This window comes from Aethalodelphis obliquidens, unplaced genomic scaffold (genome assembly GCF_003676395.1).
Source record: "Aethalodelphis obliquidens isolate GAN/ISIS:26980383/991018 unplaced genomic scaffold, ASM367639v1 scaffold5, whole genome shotgun sequence".
Classification (NCBI taxonomy): Eukaryota; Metazoa; Chordata; class Mammalia; order Artiodactyla; family Delphinidae; genus Aethalodelphis; species Aethalodelphis obliquidens.
In genome coordinates this window covers 65,229,096-65,245,392 of record NW_020837949.1, presented here as the reverse complement: position 1 = coordinate 65,245,392, position 16,297 = coordinate 65,229,096, and the positions used below count along the sequence as shown (strand labels likewise).

General features: G+C 38.1%; 1 protein-coding gene across 3 annotated transcripts; it reads right to left on the bottom strand.

Moving 5' to 3' along the window:
• Positions 1-7,222: 7,222 nt before the first annotated feature.
• ARL4A (ARF like GTPase 4A) lies at positions 7,223-10,828 on the bottom strand. Of its 3 annotated transcripts, none has more exons than XM_027102550.1 (2): positions 10,701-10,828; positions 7,223-9,549 (listed from the first exon to the last, which is right to left on the bottom strand). In XM_027102550.1, the coding sequence occupies exon 2, from the start codon at positions 9,461-9,463 to the stop codon at positions 8,861-8,863; it is 603 nt and encodes a 200-aa protein (XP_026958351.1). In that variant the 5' UTR covers positions 9,464-9,549; positions 10,701-10,828; the 3' UTR covers positions 7,223-8,860. The 3 variants fall into 3 exon arrangements, with proteins under 3 accessions (XP_026958351.1, XP_026958352.1, XP_026958350.1); XM_027102551.1 differs by lacking the exon at positions 10,701-10,828 and adding an exon at positions 10,196-10,584; XM_027102549.1 differs by lacking the exon at positions 10,701-10,828 and adding an exon at positions 10,000-10,133.
• Positions 10,829-16,297: the final 5,469 nt, after the last annotated feature.

The following is a 16,297-nucleotide window of genomic DNA, read 5'->3' as shown; positions in this document are numbered from 1 at the left end:
AATTATGCTAAGAGCTGACCTCCCAACAACAACAAAGCAAGAAGACAACAGAATGACATACTTTAAAGTACGAAAAAAAAACACCAAAACCTCCCAACCTAAAATTCTATTACATAATGAAAATGTCCTTTAACAATAAAAGCAAAATAAGTATCTTCAGAAACCAAAGATGGATGGATTTTTTGCCAGCACATCATACTCAAGAAAATATTAAAGGAAGTTTGTCAGGCAGAAGGAAAATGATCCCAGACTATACCCCAAGAGATTCAAGAAAAAATAGAGAGCAAAACGAATACACAATAAGTAAGAACGTGGAGGATCTTTAACCTGTGGAAATAAAATATGCAACAATAATAACCCATATATCACAAGTGAGATAAATGCAGTTAAGTGTTTTGTTTTGTATTGTCCAAAAAGTGGAACTGGCAAAAGTACTAATTTATATTAGGCTTCAGTAAATCAAGGATGTATGTTGTAATTATAGTAGAACAGTAGAAGAATTTGTACCAAAGTCAATAGAGCGGGAAATTAATAAATGCTTGCTAAATTGAAAAGAAGGGGAAAAAGGACATTAAAAAAGAAACAAAAATGGTCAAACAAATGTAAAAATATTATGGTAGATTTAAACACAAACAGCAGTAAGTTGTCATCAAGTGTATAAAGAGTGAAAAAAAGCAAAAAAAAAAAAAAGCAAAAATAAGTACTGTCATTAAAGACACAACTGTCAGACTGGATAAATATCTTCTCCTGATCTTTCAGCTTCACATCCTGCCATTCTCCTTTTTCTCACTAGTTCTCACCATACTAGTTTACACTCAGTTCTCAACTCCATTAAGTGATTTTTGATGTCAGGTCCTTTGTTCCCTCTGCCTGAAATCCTTTTCCCTCTAGTCTTCCCATAGCTCTTTAGATAGATCTGAAAAACTCTTCTTCAACTACTTTATCAAAAGAAAGTCAGCCATATGGTTTTCCATTCCTCAGCCCTTTGTTTCCTTCATAGCACTTTTCCCATTTTATATTTATTTTGCTTATTAAATTGACTCCCCCGTTAAAATTAAGCTTCATTCATTTGTAAATTATGTACGTATGTAAGTGTTTAGTATGTGCATGTGCCCTGGAGTGTTTCAAGGGCTAAGGATATAGCAATGGATAAATCCCCTGCCCTGGTGGAGCTTACTTTCTGGTGCAGGAGATTATCGCCATTTTAAAGTGAGAAGGCTGTGCAGCTTCCAGAAATGAAGTAACTTGCATTCAGACCCACAGCTAATACATGTCACGATCATGATTTAAACTCACCCTGTAAAATTTTAAACAAGCACCCAGCTTTTAGCATGGGAAGTTGCTGACAGAAGGACCGAGCAAGAAGGACAATTTTTGTCTAGCAAATTGAAAGACAAAGTGTTTTACTTATTTATTTGAATAATCAAATGTGTCAGGGATTTAGTATAGTCCATTCAGCACTGCCCATTTTCTTCAGGAGTTGCTCCGGTCATATGCCTTTGATTTTTCTTTATCATACCTGTTAGTCCCAAAATAATCGGGTATGATCACGATCACTAAAACCTGTGACACTCAAAGTTCCCAAGAGGATTACAGAAAAACAACATTGTAGGCACTAGTTAGGACTTCTCTAAATCTCTAACTGGTCTCTATCTTTTGTGAGATGGGCAGAACTCCCTGAGAATTTCTCGGACATTTTATGCCTCTTAGCGTAAAGTGTATGCAAGTTCAAGAGAAGGAAAAGTACCTATTCCTTTCCCCTGAGCTCTCTCAGATTTCCCCTAAGCCATCTGATCTGAAACATCCCTGGATTACACGTTTCTCAGTTTAGTTATTTTGACATCAATGTCAAGCCAATGAAAAAAATCCCATCACATAGAAGAACAGAGATCAAAAGTAGCCAGGTAAATTTCTGCTAGGCCAGTTCTATTTATGATCCCTTTACTTTCACCACTCTAAGTGGTGACATGGCATCCCTCTGTCATGTCCAACAAAGCAATGGTTTGTAAATCTGGCTGATCTAGGCATGTTAAAAACCTAGAAAGAGTTAGAATATAAATTATTCTAGAATATAAATTATTCTAGATCTAATTTATAGAATATAAATTATTGGCTCCATCCCCTAGAGAATTGAGTCACAATGTCTGAGATCGAGTCCAGGGATATTAAAATGCTCCTTAAGCCATTCTGAAGTCTAGCCACTTTGGAAAAATGTTGTTCTAGGGAATTCCATTTTGTCATTGACCCATTTCAAGGTATCTACAGATAGATGATGGATTAAGGGAAATAAGCACTTCTCATGTTAATATTGAAAAATTCATTGGTCCACTGGAAGCCCATGGTTTCTAATCACTTGCTATTCAGTTACTCAGTTTCTGCATTAAAAAGAAAGAAAAATAATGACTTCATATTCTTGTTGACATTACATAGAGCTGCAATAGGAAGGCAAAAGTCCCTTTTCAATCACAGACTGTTCTGTATCAGATGTTTTCAAATGCAAACTCCATGAACTTAAATTTTCACCAAACAATTCTGCAAAGTATGGGTCTCAAAATAAAAATGAAAAACAGGGCTTCCCTGGTGTCGCAGTGGTTGAGAGTCCACCTGCCGATGCAGGGGACACGGGTTCGTGCCCAGGTCCGGGAAGATCCCACATGACGCGGAGCGGCTAGGCCCGTGATCCATGGTCGCTGAGCCTGCGTGTCCAGAGCCTGTGCTCTGCAACGGGAGAGGCCACAAAAGTGAGAGGCCCACGTACTACCAAAAAAAAAAAAAAGAAAGAAAAACAAAAAATTGCCTAGAAAAGTATTTTTCTTGATTGAGGAAAAATATTCATGTAGCTTAGTTTATAAAAGAGAGGATTCTAATGTATGGTATGTAAATTATTTTTAATCCCAAGTTGATTTTTTTTTTTTTTTTTTGGCCATGCCATGCAACTTGTGGGATCTTAGTTCCCCACCAGAGACTGAACCCAGGCCCTGGGTAGTGAAACAGCAGAGTCCTGACCACTGGACCACCAGGGAATTCCTGAATATTTTAACCATACTGGAAGAACTGTATATACTAAGTAAACCAGAGTCAACATTTCTAAAAGCAAAATATTTTGTGAAACAAATGTACCTAAACATGTACCAGGTGGTGGCATAACCACACATGAAAGAAAAACACAAAGAACAAGAATTTTACTGTAGTGAGATATATTATAATTATCCCTAGTGAGGTATAACCTAAGGACAAAAGAAACTACAACTATTGTTAAACCACTTACAGTAATCAAATTCTTGGTAGTAGTATTATTTTGAGAATGTAGTGAGATTAAAGTGCAATAAAGCAAAGGAATAAGTGTGTGTCACGGATAACCAGGATTTTTGGCATAGGTGAAAAGAGGTTCTAAGTAGTATCACTGAGGTTAAATAAAGACCCTACCATTATGAATTTTAAGCTTTGAATTGGAACTATCAGCGTCAACTACTGATGCATCTTTTTAAAAAAGTCCTATTCCATTCACTGAAGAGGCCTAGAAACAATGAAAAGTTCAGTGGTTTACACAGAGGACTCTTCATACCATTTCCCACTAAAAGAAACCTGGGATCCTAGAAAAACAACAAGTCTGGTAAGGCAGGAATTTCTTGTAAAACCAGAAAGTAAAGAAACTATTAAAGATTACTAGGGTTATGTCAAAAGAACTTAGTTCTTCAAAGATAGGACAGTTTAAGCATGAATAGGGATAATAACTGCAAAGGATTGAAATATATCAAATATGTTTAAATGTGTAAGGTTATAATGGTATTCAAAATAAAACAAACCTCACTGGTCACCCTTAGAAGTTGCTAAGGAATCAACTTATCTTGAAAATTAGTAAATCAAAAGAAACAAGCATTGATCTTGCCTTTCTTTTAAGAACTGAACCTCAGGATAACCAAATCATTGATTCCGAGCCCCCTGAAGTGGAAGCAGGGAGTCTTAAACACTGGACTGCCAGGGAAGTCCAGAAAGTTTCTTATCAGCCAGTCCTGTCCAATGCAGTTATTTAAATTTAATTAAATAAGATTTAAAATTATGTTCCTCAGTCACACCAGCCACACTTCACACACTCTATAACCACATGAGGCTAGTGGCTACCACATTGGACAGTGTAGATACAGAATATATCCATCATCACAGAGTTTTATTAGATGTCATTAAGACAATGACCATCAATGATTGCTACCAGCACAAAGAGACAACCAGACCATAGTACCTATGGATGAAAGTACAAAACACCACCTAAAACACCATCTAAAGTAGTCTTGAGGAAACCGAGAAAAGTGAGAGCACATACAAAGAACATGTTAAGCACCGAAAGGGAGATGCATTCAGCAAGATCCAGAGTGTGGGAAACTGTACAAGAATAAATTGCAGTGAGAGAGAGGGGAGAGAGAGGGGAGAGGGGAGGGGGGGACAGGGAGAATAGGGAGGAGAGGGAGGGAAGGAGAAGGGGGTGTGGTGCGAGGGGGCGGAGAGGACCTATAGAGACATATCAACCAATCACAACATATGGACTGTTATTGATTTGATCTTGACTGCAAAAACTTGTAAAAACTTTAATCGGGGAAATGTAAACTCTGAATAGATATCTGATTATCTTGAAGAAGTATTATTAGTTTTATTTTATATGTGATGATATTGAGAGTGTTTTTTTTAAAGGGTGCTTATCTTTTAGAGACACATGCCAAAACATTTATAAATAAAATATAATTTCTAGGACTCACTTCAAAATAATACAGGGGTAGGGGGAGAGGAAAGGGGACAGAAAAAGATGAGAATATAGAGAAAATGGGACGAAAGTTCATCATTACTGAAAGTACATGAGAGATACCTGGGTGTTCATTACAGTATTCTACTTTTGTATAAGCTTGAAATTTGTCATAATAAAGTTTTATTTAAAACTAGAGCATCATTGAAATGAATCAACTTCAGCATCTCCCTTCAATCACCCATGTTTTAGAATGCTGCACTTTTAAAGATATTTACACAGCTCACAAGCAAAGCTCCCTTCTTGTGTGTATATGTACATGTACATATAAAAAATAAATTTATAAGATGTGACACTTAGAAGACTGTTTCAGCTGGCATTGATTCAAGTTCTTAAACAAGGTTGTACTGGATGCCTACTATAAAGCAGATGTTGTACTTCTAAAAAAGAACTTTTTAAAAAGGTCTGAATTTTATAGTATTGGAATTAAAAATTTATCAACTATACCATACTGCCTCTCAACACATACTGATTCGTACTGGTTAACAATAATAGCTACCATTCATTGAGTTCTTATCAAATGCTTGGTGGTGATGTTTACACTTACATTATTTCATTCAGTCCTCTCAAAATTCTATGCAAGAGTCTTCATTTTACCAGGAAGGTATTCATACGGTGAGAAGTTCCAAGGAACTTGACAAAAGGTCACCTGTGTAAGAGTGGGAGAGCCAGGATTTGAACCCTGATCTGACCTCAAATCTCATGCTGTTTTTAGACAAAACACTTAACATCCACCTAAACTAGCCTCCAAGATAGGTATTCTTGTATTTCTAACTTACATACACAGAGTTTGACATACACTTCAGCTATGGTTTGTTGAGACTATTCTGATTGTCATATATTTTAATATTAACTTTGTGATTCATTTCCCATGCTATACTGGTTCATATTAAGCTTTAATTTAAGCATCCCAGTTTTCCATATAACGTGTAATTAAATCTGGTCTCTGAATCACATTGCTCTCACTCAGCTGATTATTTGAAGTATATTTAATATCCTAAATTTTTTTATTGTGGTAAAATACACATAAAATTTACTATTCTTAGCTGTTTTTAGATGTATAATTCAGTGGCATTTAGTATATTCACAATGTTGCACAAGCATCACCACTATCACAGACTGTTCTGCTAAATTTAAACCTTAAATGTAAAATTCCAACCTCAAATGATGGTATACTCAACATTCCAAGTTCTATTAGCTAACTATGGAGTGTTACATCATCAAAAGTTTAAAGAAACATTCTTTTGTGTCACTGTTATAGCTGAAGAAACCATTTTGTTTACATCACTGAGGAAACTGTATTAAATAGAACCTTGCAACACTGTACCAAAGATCTCTTTCCAGGTCAACATGAATAATTAATGAAACATTCTTTAAGTGTCAAATGCCTTGTACAAACAAAAGCATTCTAAGTCTGCCCCTTCCTTCTGTTCAGAAAGCATCATCCTTCTACAAATTAGTCATTCTCTGTCTACATACATATATTTATACTAATAACTCCACTTTTTGGCTTCTAATGATTTATTTATTTTTCCATGATTCTTAGTGAACCTATCTTTTTTGGCTACTTAAAGTGTACAACTATTTTTTTCTAAATGTTTATAATCTATTTTAGAACAACTGTGGCATGTAAAATTTAAGGCTCTTTTAAGTATCAAAGCATTTTTTTTTAACTAAAAAAAATTTTTACTTTGTTGATACTAATTTGGATTTAGAGTTGCTGTTCTTGATTGATATTTGGCATTAAACCAAATAACTTCAAATATAAAAAAAAATTTTAGAAATACACTTTAGAAAAGGTGTACCTTAATAATAATAAAAAAAACTAGATGTAAAAGCATTGTCTAAACTCTTTAGGGTTTATTTCAAGACTCCTTATATCCTATCCTATGGTATTAACAGCTAGAATAGGTGGTGGAGAACCTGAACTTAGCAAACTGGAAAATTTTATGATGAGTTTTCTAGTTGAAAATGTGTTTTATAAATAAAAGCTAGTATAGTGTCCATGCCATTTTCTCTTTTCTTTTTGTTGTTCACTAAATATGAAACACTTAATGTGGATTTGCTTATCAAATTCTTAGGCTACAAAATAAGGGTAACACATAAATTCTCAAGAGATAGTTAAAACATTACTATTTTACACAAGAGTACATAAAAAGTACAGGAAGGCTGAAAATCTAAATTGATTCACAGACTTTTCTTTCAGCAAGCTTTATTAATCCATCATGGATCTACTCATGTTTGTATATGATTTCATACAGTGAAGGGTTAAAAAAATAAAGGTTCTCCCAGAAAACAACCCTTGGTGCCTATGTCACACGACTATAGGACTGTGTAACCCAGCTTTCAAAAGTTGTTTTTCAACTACTAATTAGTAGCTTCATCAGAAGTGGAAGTACATACATTAAAACTCAAAGCCAAACACTGTTCTCCTAGTGCCTCAAGTAGTTTATTGGTAGTTATTATCCACATTTCCATGAATATAAACATTCTAAATGACTGTCACTAGTGCAGGTACATTTAACATGTGAAGGCTCCACAGGAAGCTACTTCATTTTGTGTGAACATGAACCAAGTTTCCAAAAACTCCATTTAAAAAAACCAAAAAAACTCAAAACCAAACCCTGGTAGCAAAGTGCATTTCTTTTGGTTATCTTCAAAACAAACAGGTGTTGGCTTTAACACATAGAAATCATGTTGATTTGCTATATATGATCACAGGAAGCAAGTCTTTACCTGTAGATAAGAATTAGGTAAAGGTTTTTCCTCCTTTTAATTTAGAGGGTTTTTTTGGATTCCAAAGTAAACAGTACCAGTGAATTTTCACAAAACATAGCTTTGCTACTTTCCCCTTCATTTTCTATAACCGTAATTCTTATCTGTAGTACTGTATCATTTCTTCCTACCTTATAATCAGGACTAGACTGCCTGCATAACACTGTTCAGTTTGTAAACAAAAAATTAAAGCTCAGAGCACATAAGGACCTCTCTTACATTTTCACTGCACAGTGCATTAGGTGTTGGTTATAAAGCTTCTGCTTCTCTCAAAACACTACAAAAATATATGAAAAACCACATCTGTGTTCAGCCAGCAAATATAATAAAACAAATATTTTACAACTGGAATACTTTAGAGACCATGTATTGTAGTTACACCCTCTTGACTGAATTCATCAATTGCTTTCTTCATAAATCCATACATTTGTCAAAGCATATGCATTTACGATTAGTCTACATGCCCAAATTTACTATGTAAAAGAGTTAAGTAAATTATTTTAGGTTCTTTAACTGAAAGTGACTCTGACAACAAACTATTTCTAAAACAGCCCTAAATCCCCAAAAAGGTGTTTTAAACCTGACCGTGTAAAAAGATGCATAGCTATTTCTAGAAAGTAAAAGACTATACACCAAAACATGCTTTGTCAGAAAAACTAATCCATGCACTTGAATATGCCCCAAATACCTCTTTTTAAATTTTAAGTTAGACCAACTTAAACATCGTCTAGAATTAAGATACAGCATTACAGTATTTGATTCCAGAAAATGTCAAAATTCATTCAGCCAAACTTAAAAAGCCAAGCACTGCCTCCTTGTCCCTTACTGGTTGGACCAACGTGACCAGTATGACTGTATATATTAATCTACCTTAACGTTTCCATTCATTAGCATAACATACAAAGCCTTGCATGCAATTTCTTTGCAAAGGCTTCCCCCCAAAAGATGTAAGCACAAAACACTAGGCAGACACTCTTCAAAGTTTTATTTCACTAACTTCAGGTCAAATTTCCACAGCTGTTTTCTGGTCAATTTTCTATCTTTGCTTGGCTTCCCAAAATGGTAGTACCAAAAGATTTGTGGGGTAGGCAGAAGAGGCCATTTTAAGAAGCACTGCATTTACTCATCTTCCACAAGGCAACAGAGTTGGACATCTGATTGTTCAACGAAACAAAGCTTTAACAGCATCCAGGAGGGCAGGCAGGCAAACCAGGATGTAGACACTCTTCCATTTGTCAAAATCAGACCACAGAAAACCTACTCCACACAGATCTAAAAGGTTATCACCATTCATCTTTTCTTTTTCTGCTGCCTCAACATTTTTCTTCTTTTAATTATCATATCATGTAGTTTCTCAAGTCCTTCCTTCAGTCCATCGCCTATGATTGCACAGGTGGGCTGCAAATGCCAAGGAGTTGATGAGCTCAGTTCACCCATTGCTAACAATTTCTCAATTTCTGAGAGAGACAATGAGTTCCTCAGGTCTTGTTTGTTAGCAACTATTAGCACAGGGACTCCTTGATTTTCTGATATCCTAGTTATTTTATGAAGTTCAGTTTTGGCTTCTTCCATCCTTTCAACATCAACAGAGTCCACAACAAACACAATGCCATCTGTGCATCTGGTATATGACTTCCACAGTGGCCTTAATTTCTCCTGACCACCTACATCCCAGAAGTGAAAAGTGACTGTTTTAGAATTTCCCAAGGTTACCTTAATTTTTTCCGTGTTAAATCCTTTGGTAGGTACGGTATTTACAAATTCATTGAACTGCAGCCTGTATAACACAGTTGTCTTTCCAGCAGAGTCCAAACCCAGAATGACAATGTGGAAGGACTGAAATGAAGGCAGGCTGGACAGGATAGAAGTCTGGTCTGACAGTCCATTCCCCATTTCCAGCTGCAAGGAAGTGTTCCAAATTGAAAGGCTTTCTTCTTACTGCGTGAGAACTTCTCTTCCTAGGGGATCCAGCTACCAGACTGAAGGGGAAAATGAGTAAGTTATTCTTGTGAAATAATGTGCTACAACTGCTTTTCTCTCTTCCTGCTAAACTAAGCAACACGAGGAACTTGATAAATAAAACTTGCTTCAGTAAACAAACCAAGTGATATAAGAAACATACGCGATCCAAGGTAAACGACAGAATAATCATTGCCGTTGAAATTCTTTAACATTCACTGAAATTGTAGTAATATGTATTTTTCTCTACACCCCTGGGTCCCCAGACCTTTAAGACCTCATACCGGAGACAACCTAGTCACCAGCAACTCGTCCAAGTCGCAGTAACCACAGAAGTGCCTTTTTTGGCAGAAAATTTGTAACACATAATCTGATCTTCAGGATCTAATTGTACACGCTTAACAGCATACCCAAGGTCACTATTAGCCTCCGCGCGCCAACCGCCCCACCCCAAAATACAATGCTCTCACCTCCCGAACTGGAGCCTGGATCCAAATGAGAAAGCATTGGCAGGCTTTTGTACGCGGGGGCAGAGAAGCACCCCACCGCCGCTCAGCTTAGCTCTCCACGCAGCTCCGGCGGTTGCCTCACTAGAAACTGTGGGTCCAGACTACGACCACGCCCACTCCACACGGCCCACCCCTGAGCCCAAATCCCATTGGTCACCTGCGTCAGCGCGTCCATGCCACACGCGCCCCCGCGCCCTAATTGGTGAGTGTAACTGCCGCTCCCAGCACGGCGGAGCCGGGCTCTCCCTCGGTCCACAGGCACCACCTGTTGCCCTCAAGTTAGAAAAGAGGGCGCCTGCGGAGGGAGCCGAGCGACCCCTGCAGGGGAAGGGGAGCCTCGGCCGGTCGGTCTGGTCCCCGCCAGCCGGCTCGCTCCTCCCGCCCGGGCGCACCTGCAGCGCGGCCCACGGATGCCATGCAGAGGTTCTCACATCCGGGGCCCGCGGTCACCGCCGGCGCCTTAACCCTTTGTCCGCTGGCCGGAGGGTGCTCCCTGCGGCTGCGCCGGCCCACAGGAGTGAATGATCCGACGTGCGGCAGCCGCCGGGGCAGACCCGCTGTCCTCGCAGCACGATCCCCTCACCTCGCCGCTCCGCACCCGGCCGGCTCGTCTCCCCGGGCAGGGCGTGGCCACACCAGCTGCCCGCCCCGCTGCGGCTCACCTGACTAACGTCCTTCCCTGGTCCGGACCCAAACGTGGCTCACTGCCGCTCGGGAACGCGTTGATACCAGCGGGAGGGCGCCAGCGAGGCCTGGGCGGTGGCAGGGGACGAGACACCTCTTCCGAGGCTCTGGCCGAGCGCCGGGCTCGGGGCTGCCCTAACGGTGCTCGGCCGACCGCTACCGGCGCCTGCCAAGGCCCCGCCCCCTTCCGCGCTAGCCGGCCAGTCGGGGGCGTGCGGGAGCCGGGTCTCCTAGCAACGCCAAAACAAGGTCACGTTCGAACAGGCCTAGCGCTGACTGGCTGCGGGCCAGTCAGGAGGGGCTTCCGGTCTCATCCCCGAGAGCCGCTGCTGTCTCAGACGCTTTCTGCAGCCGGCCGCGAGCTTCGGGCGGACGACACCCGGGTCCCACCCTGCACTGCCTATCCTCAGGGCACTGTATGGCGTCCTCAGGGCGGTGGCCGATGACGTCGGGTCAGGGATTTCAGAGGACACCAGACAGGCGGGCCCCTTATATAACGGGGTGACTTGGACGTGCCTCAGTAGCTGCCCAGACAGTCCTGGGCCAGCTTGGTGTCTGTAACACACACTCCTTTTGCCGAGCAAATAAATGCTCTCTGCCACGTGATGCTACCAACATCTCCGTGAGGTGGCGACAGGTAGAAATATGCCGGGTTTTACAGATGAGGAAATCCACTGTTCGTTTCTAATAATCCAAGGAAAATTAGTGGTGGTCCTGGAACTTAAATCTGCTAGTTACTAAATGCATAATGCTCTCCATTGGATAATTCTGACTCTTATTGCAACTGTGTGCTTGATCCATAGATGTGCAAATATTTACTGAACACTTAATAGGCAGTAGGCACGATTCTATGTGCCGGGGATAGACTGGCGCTCGTGGAATATTGGAGTCTCATGAGAGAAAATGGAAGTAACCAAATTCCCACAAGAATAAATGTAATTACAAAATAGGATCATTGATAATTTAAGAGTACTTATGACAACAAATAAGGAGGAGTACTGACTTAAAGTTCTGGGAAATAGTTAATGAACAAACATCTTTTGGGTGGAGACAAAGATATTGGAAGAATTTTTATGGTGCACTTTTCAAAAAATTTTCACTTTTTAGATATGGACTGAAATTTCCTCAAGAAATTTCCTGATTTTTCTCAAGACCATTATTGCTATATTTATCTCCATTAAGACTAGCATAGGAACAGTACTTGTCACACTAGACTTTAAAAAATAACTGACGTAAAACCTAAAGACTAATAAGCACAATGCATGTTTTCAAAATAGCAACACTAATTTTGGAAGTAAAGCTAGAATTCTCAAACGGCATATTCTATCAAGTTATTTATCTAGTATAAGCTAAGGCTTGCCTTATTAGTTATAATTGTGGAATCTCGTTAGCCATTTACAATAATTAGCAAGCGAGTGATAAAGGGCTAGTCTCCTTGGAAATTTAAAGATATTCTTTATTAAGCTGGAGAAAAACTTGCGAATTTTCATTAAAAAAAGAAATAAGAGCAAGATTCAATGACAGCTTTCTTTTTATAGTAGCTTTGAAATCAAGCAGGCCATATTAGTTGCATATTCCCATATTAGTTGCAGGGATGCATTACTGCACACACTTCCCCGAACAAAAAAGGATGAGATAGGAAAATATTGAGAGCTTACAGCCTTGCAGAATCACCCATACCAAATTGTACTTTAATGTTTTATACTAGGCTTATAACTAGAACCTGCTTGGTTAACTACAGCCTGTGGGTCAAATTCAAGAGATAAGAATGGTTTTTACATGTTTAAAGGGCTGCAACAGAAAAGACAAGATAAGACTGCAATAGAGACCATCTGGGGCCTTGAAAAACCTAAAATATTTGCTCTCAGGCTCTTTATGGGAGAATGATACTTGCTTTATGAGCAGTAACAACCATATGAAAAGGCAGCAAATGATAGAAAAAGTGATGAAATTCATGGAATACATTGTCTACTTTGTCTCACAGTCTTTCTATAGAAGGCCCATTCAAATATTTTATTTAGATGCTATGCCAGGAAAATGCTCCCTTTAGGCTACAGCTCATAAACTGTGTGCTGAGGTGCTCTGGGGTACCTCAGGGAAATCATAGGGCATGGGATATTTTAACTTTTTGAGGGGAACACAGTGCCATCTGTTGGACTCTGTTAACAACTACAACTATTAAGTTGTCTGGATCTATCTACTTAATAAACAGAACTTTGGGGTATTTCTTTTGGCTTGAGGCACCATGAAAAAATTATGGAGACACTAGGAGCTCTGCCTTTAGTTATGGTTTTCCAAACTTGGCTAAAAATGAGAATCACCCCGTAGTGCTTGTAAAATACAAATTCCTGGTCCCTATTACAGACCTGCCAAATCAGAATCATCAGAAGGGCTAGTGAGTGATCTGCATTTTCAACAAGTATCCTGGTTAATTAATGATTAGACATTTTGAAGAAATATTAATCTTAAAGAAATTTTATTATTAGAAAGGAAAAGTAAGCTTTCTCCTTTCAAATTACAAAACTGAGTAATTTACCTTGTTTCTCCTTTATGAATACCAGGACCCAGATCAAATCTGATGCCTGAGGCATTCTTTTTCTCCTCCATAATCTGATTTTCTACCATATACTTAAGTTAAGCATCCACATACTGCAACTAATGTCCTTCCTGACCTTTGCCACTCCTTATTTTTATATATTGCTGCTGCTTCTAGAATTTCTCACTTTATTTGTTTCAATACATATTTATTAGAGTTTCCCAAATTTGAAAGTCTGGGTAAACAGAAGGCATGCTTTCTGGCAGAAGGAATTAGTTCAGTGGAGGTGCTAGGAACACAAGCACATAATTGCTATGATATCCAGCAGGACTTATGAGTAGTAAAATAGAAGTTATTATCAAGTCCTATGCTTGCACAAACTTTATCTGACAGAATAGCTTAACAGAAAAATCATAATTTTAAACTGAATATTCAAAGAACTCAATATTAGACAAGGGGTAGGGGAACAGAATCGCAGGTAGAAGTAACACTATGCAGAGCATGGAGACATTAAGTTTATGATATGTTCAAACCCATCCAAAAAGAGGAGATGATAATTTCTCATGGGAAAAAAATAATGTGCTAGGGGCACTTTAATGGATAGGTCTTCCAGACAGAAAATCAATGAGGAAACAGCATTTAAACAACACTATAGACCCGATGACTCTAACAGACATATATACAACACATTTCAACAGCAGCAGAATACACATTCTTCTCAGACCCACATGGAACGTTACCCAGGGTAGATCATATGCTAAGCCACGAAACAAGTCTCGACAAAGTCAAGAAGATTGAATTCGTATCAAGTATCTTTTCTGACCACAATGGTAAGAAACTAGAAAGCAGTAACAGAAGAAAAATGGGAAAATTCACAAATACGTGGAAATTAAACAACACAGTCCTGAACAACCAATGGATCGAAGAAGAAATCAACAGGGAAATCAGAAAAAATCTTGAAACAAATGAAAATGGAAACACAACAAAACAAAACTTATGAGATGCAGCAAAAGCAGTTCTAAGAGGTCATTTATAGCTATAAATGCCTACATTAAGAAAAAAGATTACATTACATTTCAAAGAACTGGAAAAAGAAGGATAAACCAAGCCCAAAGTTATCAGACAAAGGAAATGATAAAGATTAGAGCTGAAGTAAGTGAAATAGAGAATAGAAAATTAATAGAAAGATCAACAAAACTTAGGGTTGGTGTTTTTAAAAAGATAAATTGGCAAAACTTTAGGTAGACTAACCAAGAAAAAAGAGGATTCAAATAAATAAAATTATAAGTGAAAGAAGGGACCCTGCAATGTATACCACAGAAATACAAAGGATCGCAAGAAAATACTATGAATAATTATACGCCAACAAACTGTACAACCTAAAAGAAATGGATAGATTCCTAGAAACATACGACCTACCAAGACTGAACCATGAAGAAACAGAAAATCAGGATAGACCAATAATGTGTAAGAAGACTGAATCAAAGAACTCCCAACAAAGAAAAGCCCAGGACCAGATGGTTTCACTGGTGAATTCTACCAAACATTTAAAGAAGAATTAACACCAATCCTTCCCAAACTCTTCCAAAAATTGAAGAGGGAAGGCATACTCCCAAACTCATTTCATGAGGCCATCATTACCCTGATACCAAAGCCACAAAAGGACACTACAAGAAAAGAAAACTACAGGCCAATATCCCTCATGAATACAGATGCAAAGATTCTCAATAAAATACTAGGAAACCAAATTCAACAGCATATTTTAAAAATCATATAACATGATCAAATGGGAGTTATTCCTGGGATGCAAGAATGGTTCAACATAAGCAAATCAATAAATGTGATATACCATATTAATACAATGAAGAATTATACATACACACACAGACACACACACAATGGAATATTATTCAGCCTTAAAAAATAAGGAAATTCTGCCATTTGCAACAGCATGGATAAACCAGGAGGTCACTATGCTAAGTGAAATAAGTTAGAGAAAGAAAATACTGTATGGTATCAATTATATGTAAATCTTAGAAAGTTGAATTCACAGAAACAGAGTAGAATGGCCGTTGCCAAGTGCTGGGGGGCAGGGAGGTGAAATGGGGAGCTGTTAGTCAAAGGATACAAATTCCAATTTTAAGACAAGTTCTGAGGATCTCATGTACAGCATGGTGACTACAGTTAACAATACTGCATTGAAAGCTGCTAAGAGACTAGATCTTGATTATCCTCAACACACACACAAATGGTAACTGAATGATGGATGTTTTAACTAATCTTATTGTAGTAATCATTTCACAATATAAACATATATCAAATCATCATGTTGTACACCTTAAACTTACACAATATCATATGTCAATTATAACCCAATAAAGCTGGAAATAAAAAGATATGCCTAGGAAAAAAGACATTTTCCTGTGCCCCAAATAATAGCAGAAAAACAGATGCATTTTATGTTTCTGAAGTGTATCAGTACCATTCATACTCATGGTAATTTATTCATGCTTCATAATCGTATAGTCAGAAAGTTTTTTTGACCTAGACTCAATTTTCAATTGCCTCTTGAACTCTGCCAAATACCCAGCATGTTCAAAACTTAATTAACACTTCATTATCATTCCTATTGAAACATGGCCCACCTCTTTTAGTCCTTTATTTTTGGTTTATGGTAATTTATTTAATAACCCCAAGTAGTGAATTGGGAGATTGGGATTGACATATATACACTAATATGTATAAAATATATAACTAATAAGAACCTGCTGTATAAAAAATAAATTTAAATAAGTAAATAAATAAATAAAAGCTTTATCTCCTCCAGAAGGAAAAAAAAAAAAGAACCCCAAGTTAAAATCTCAGACCTGTTGTAAAAATTCTCCTATGCCTCACTTATGATTAGCCACCAATGTCTCTTTAATCCATTTCTTTCTTTACATTCCCACTTCCACTGCTTACATCTGGTTCTCATGATGTGTCTCCTAAACGGGTTAATTCACCTCCTAACTGATTTTTCAGTTAATAGGCAGAGGCACT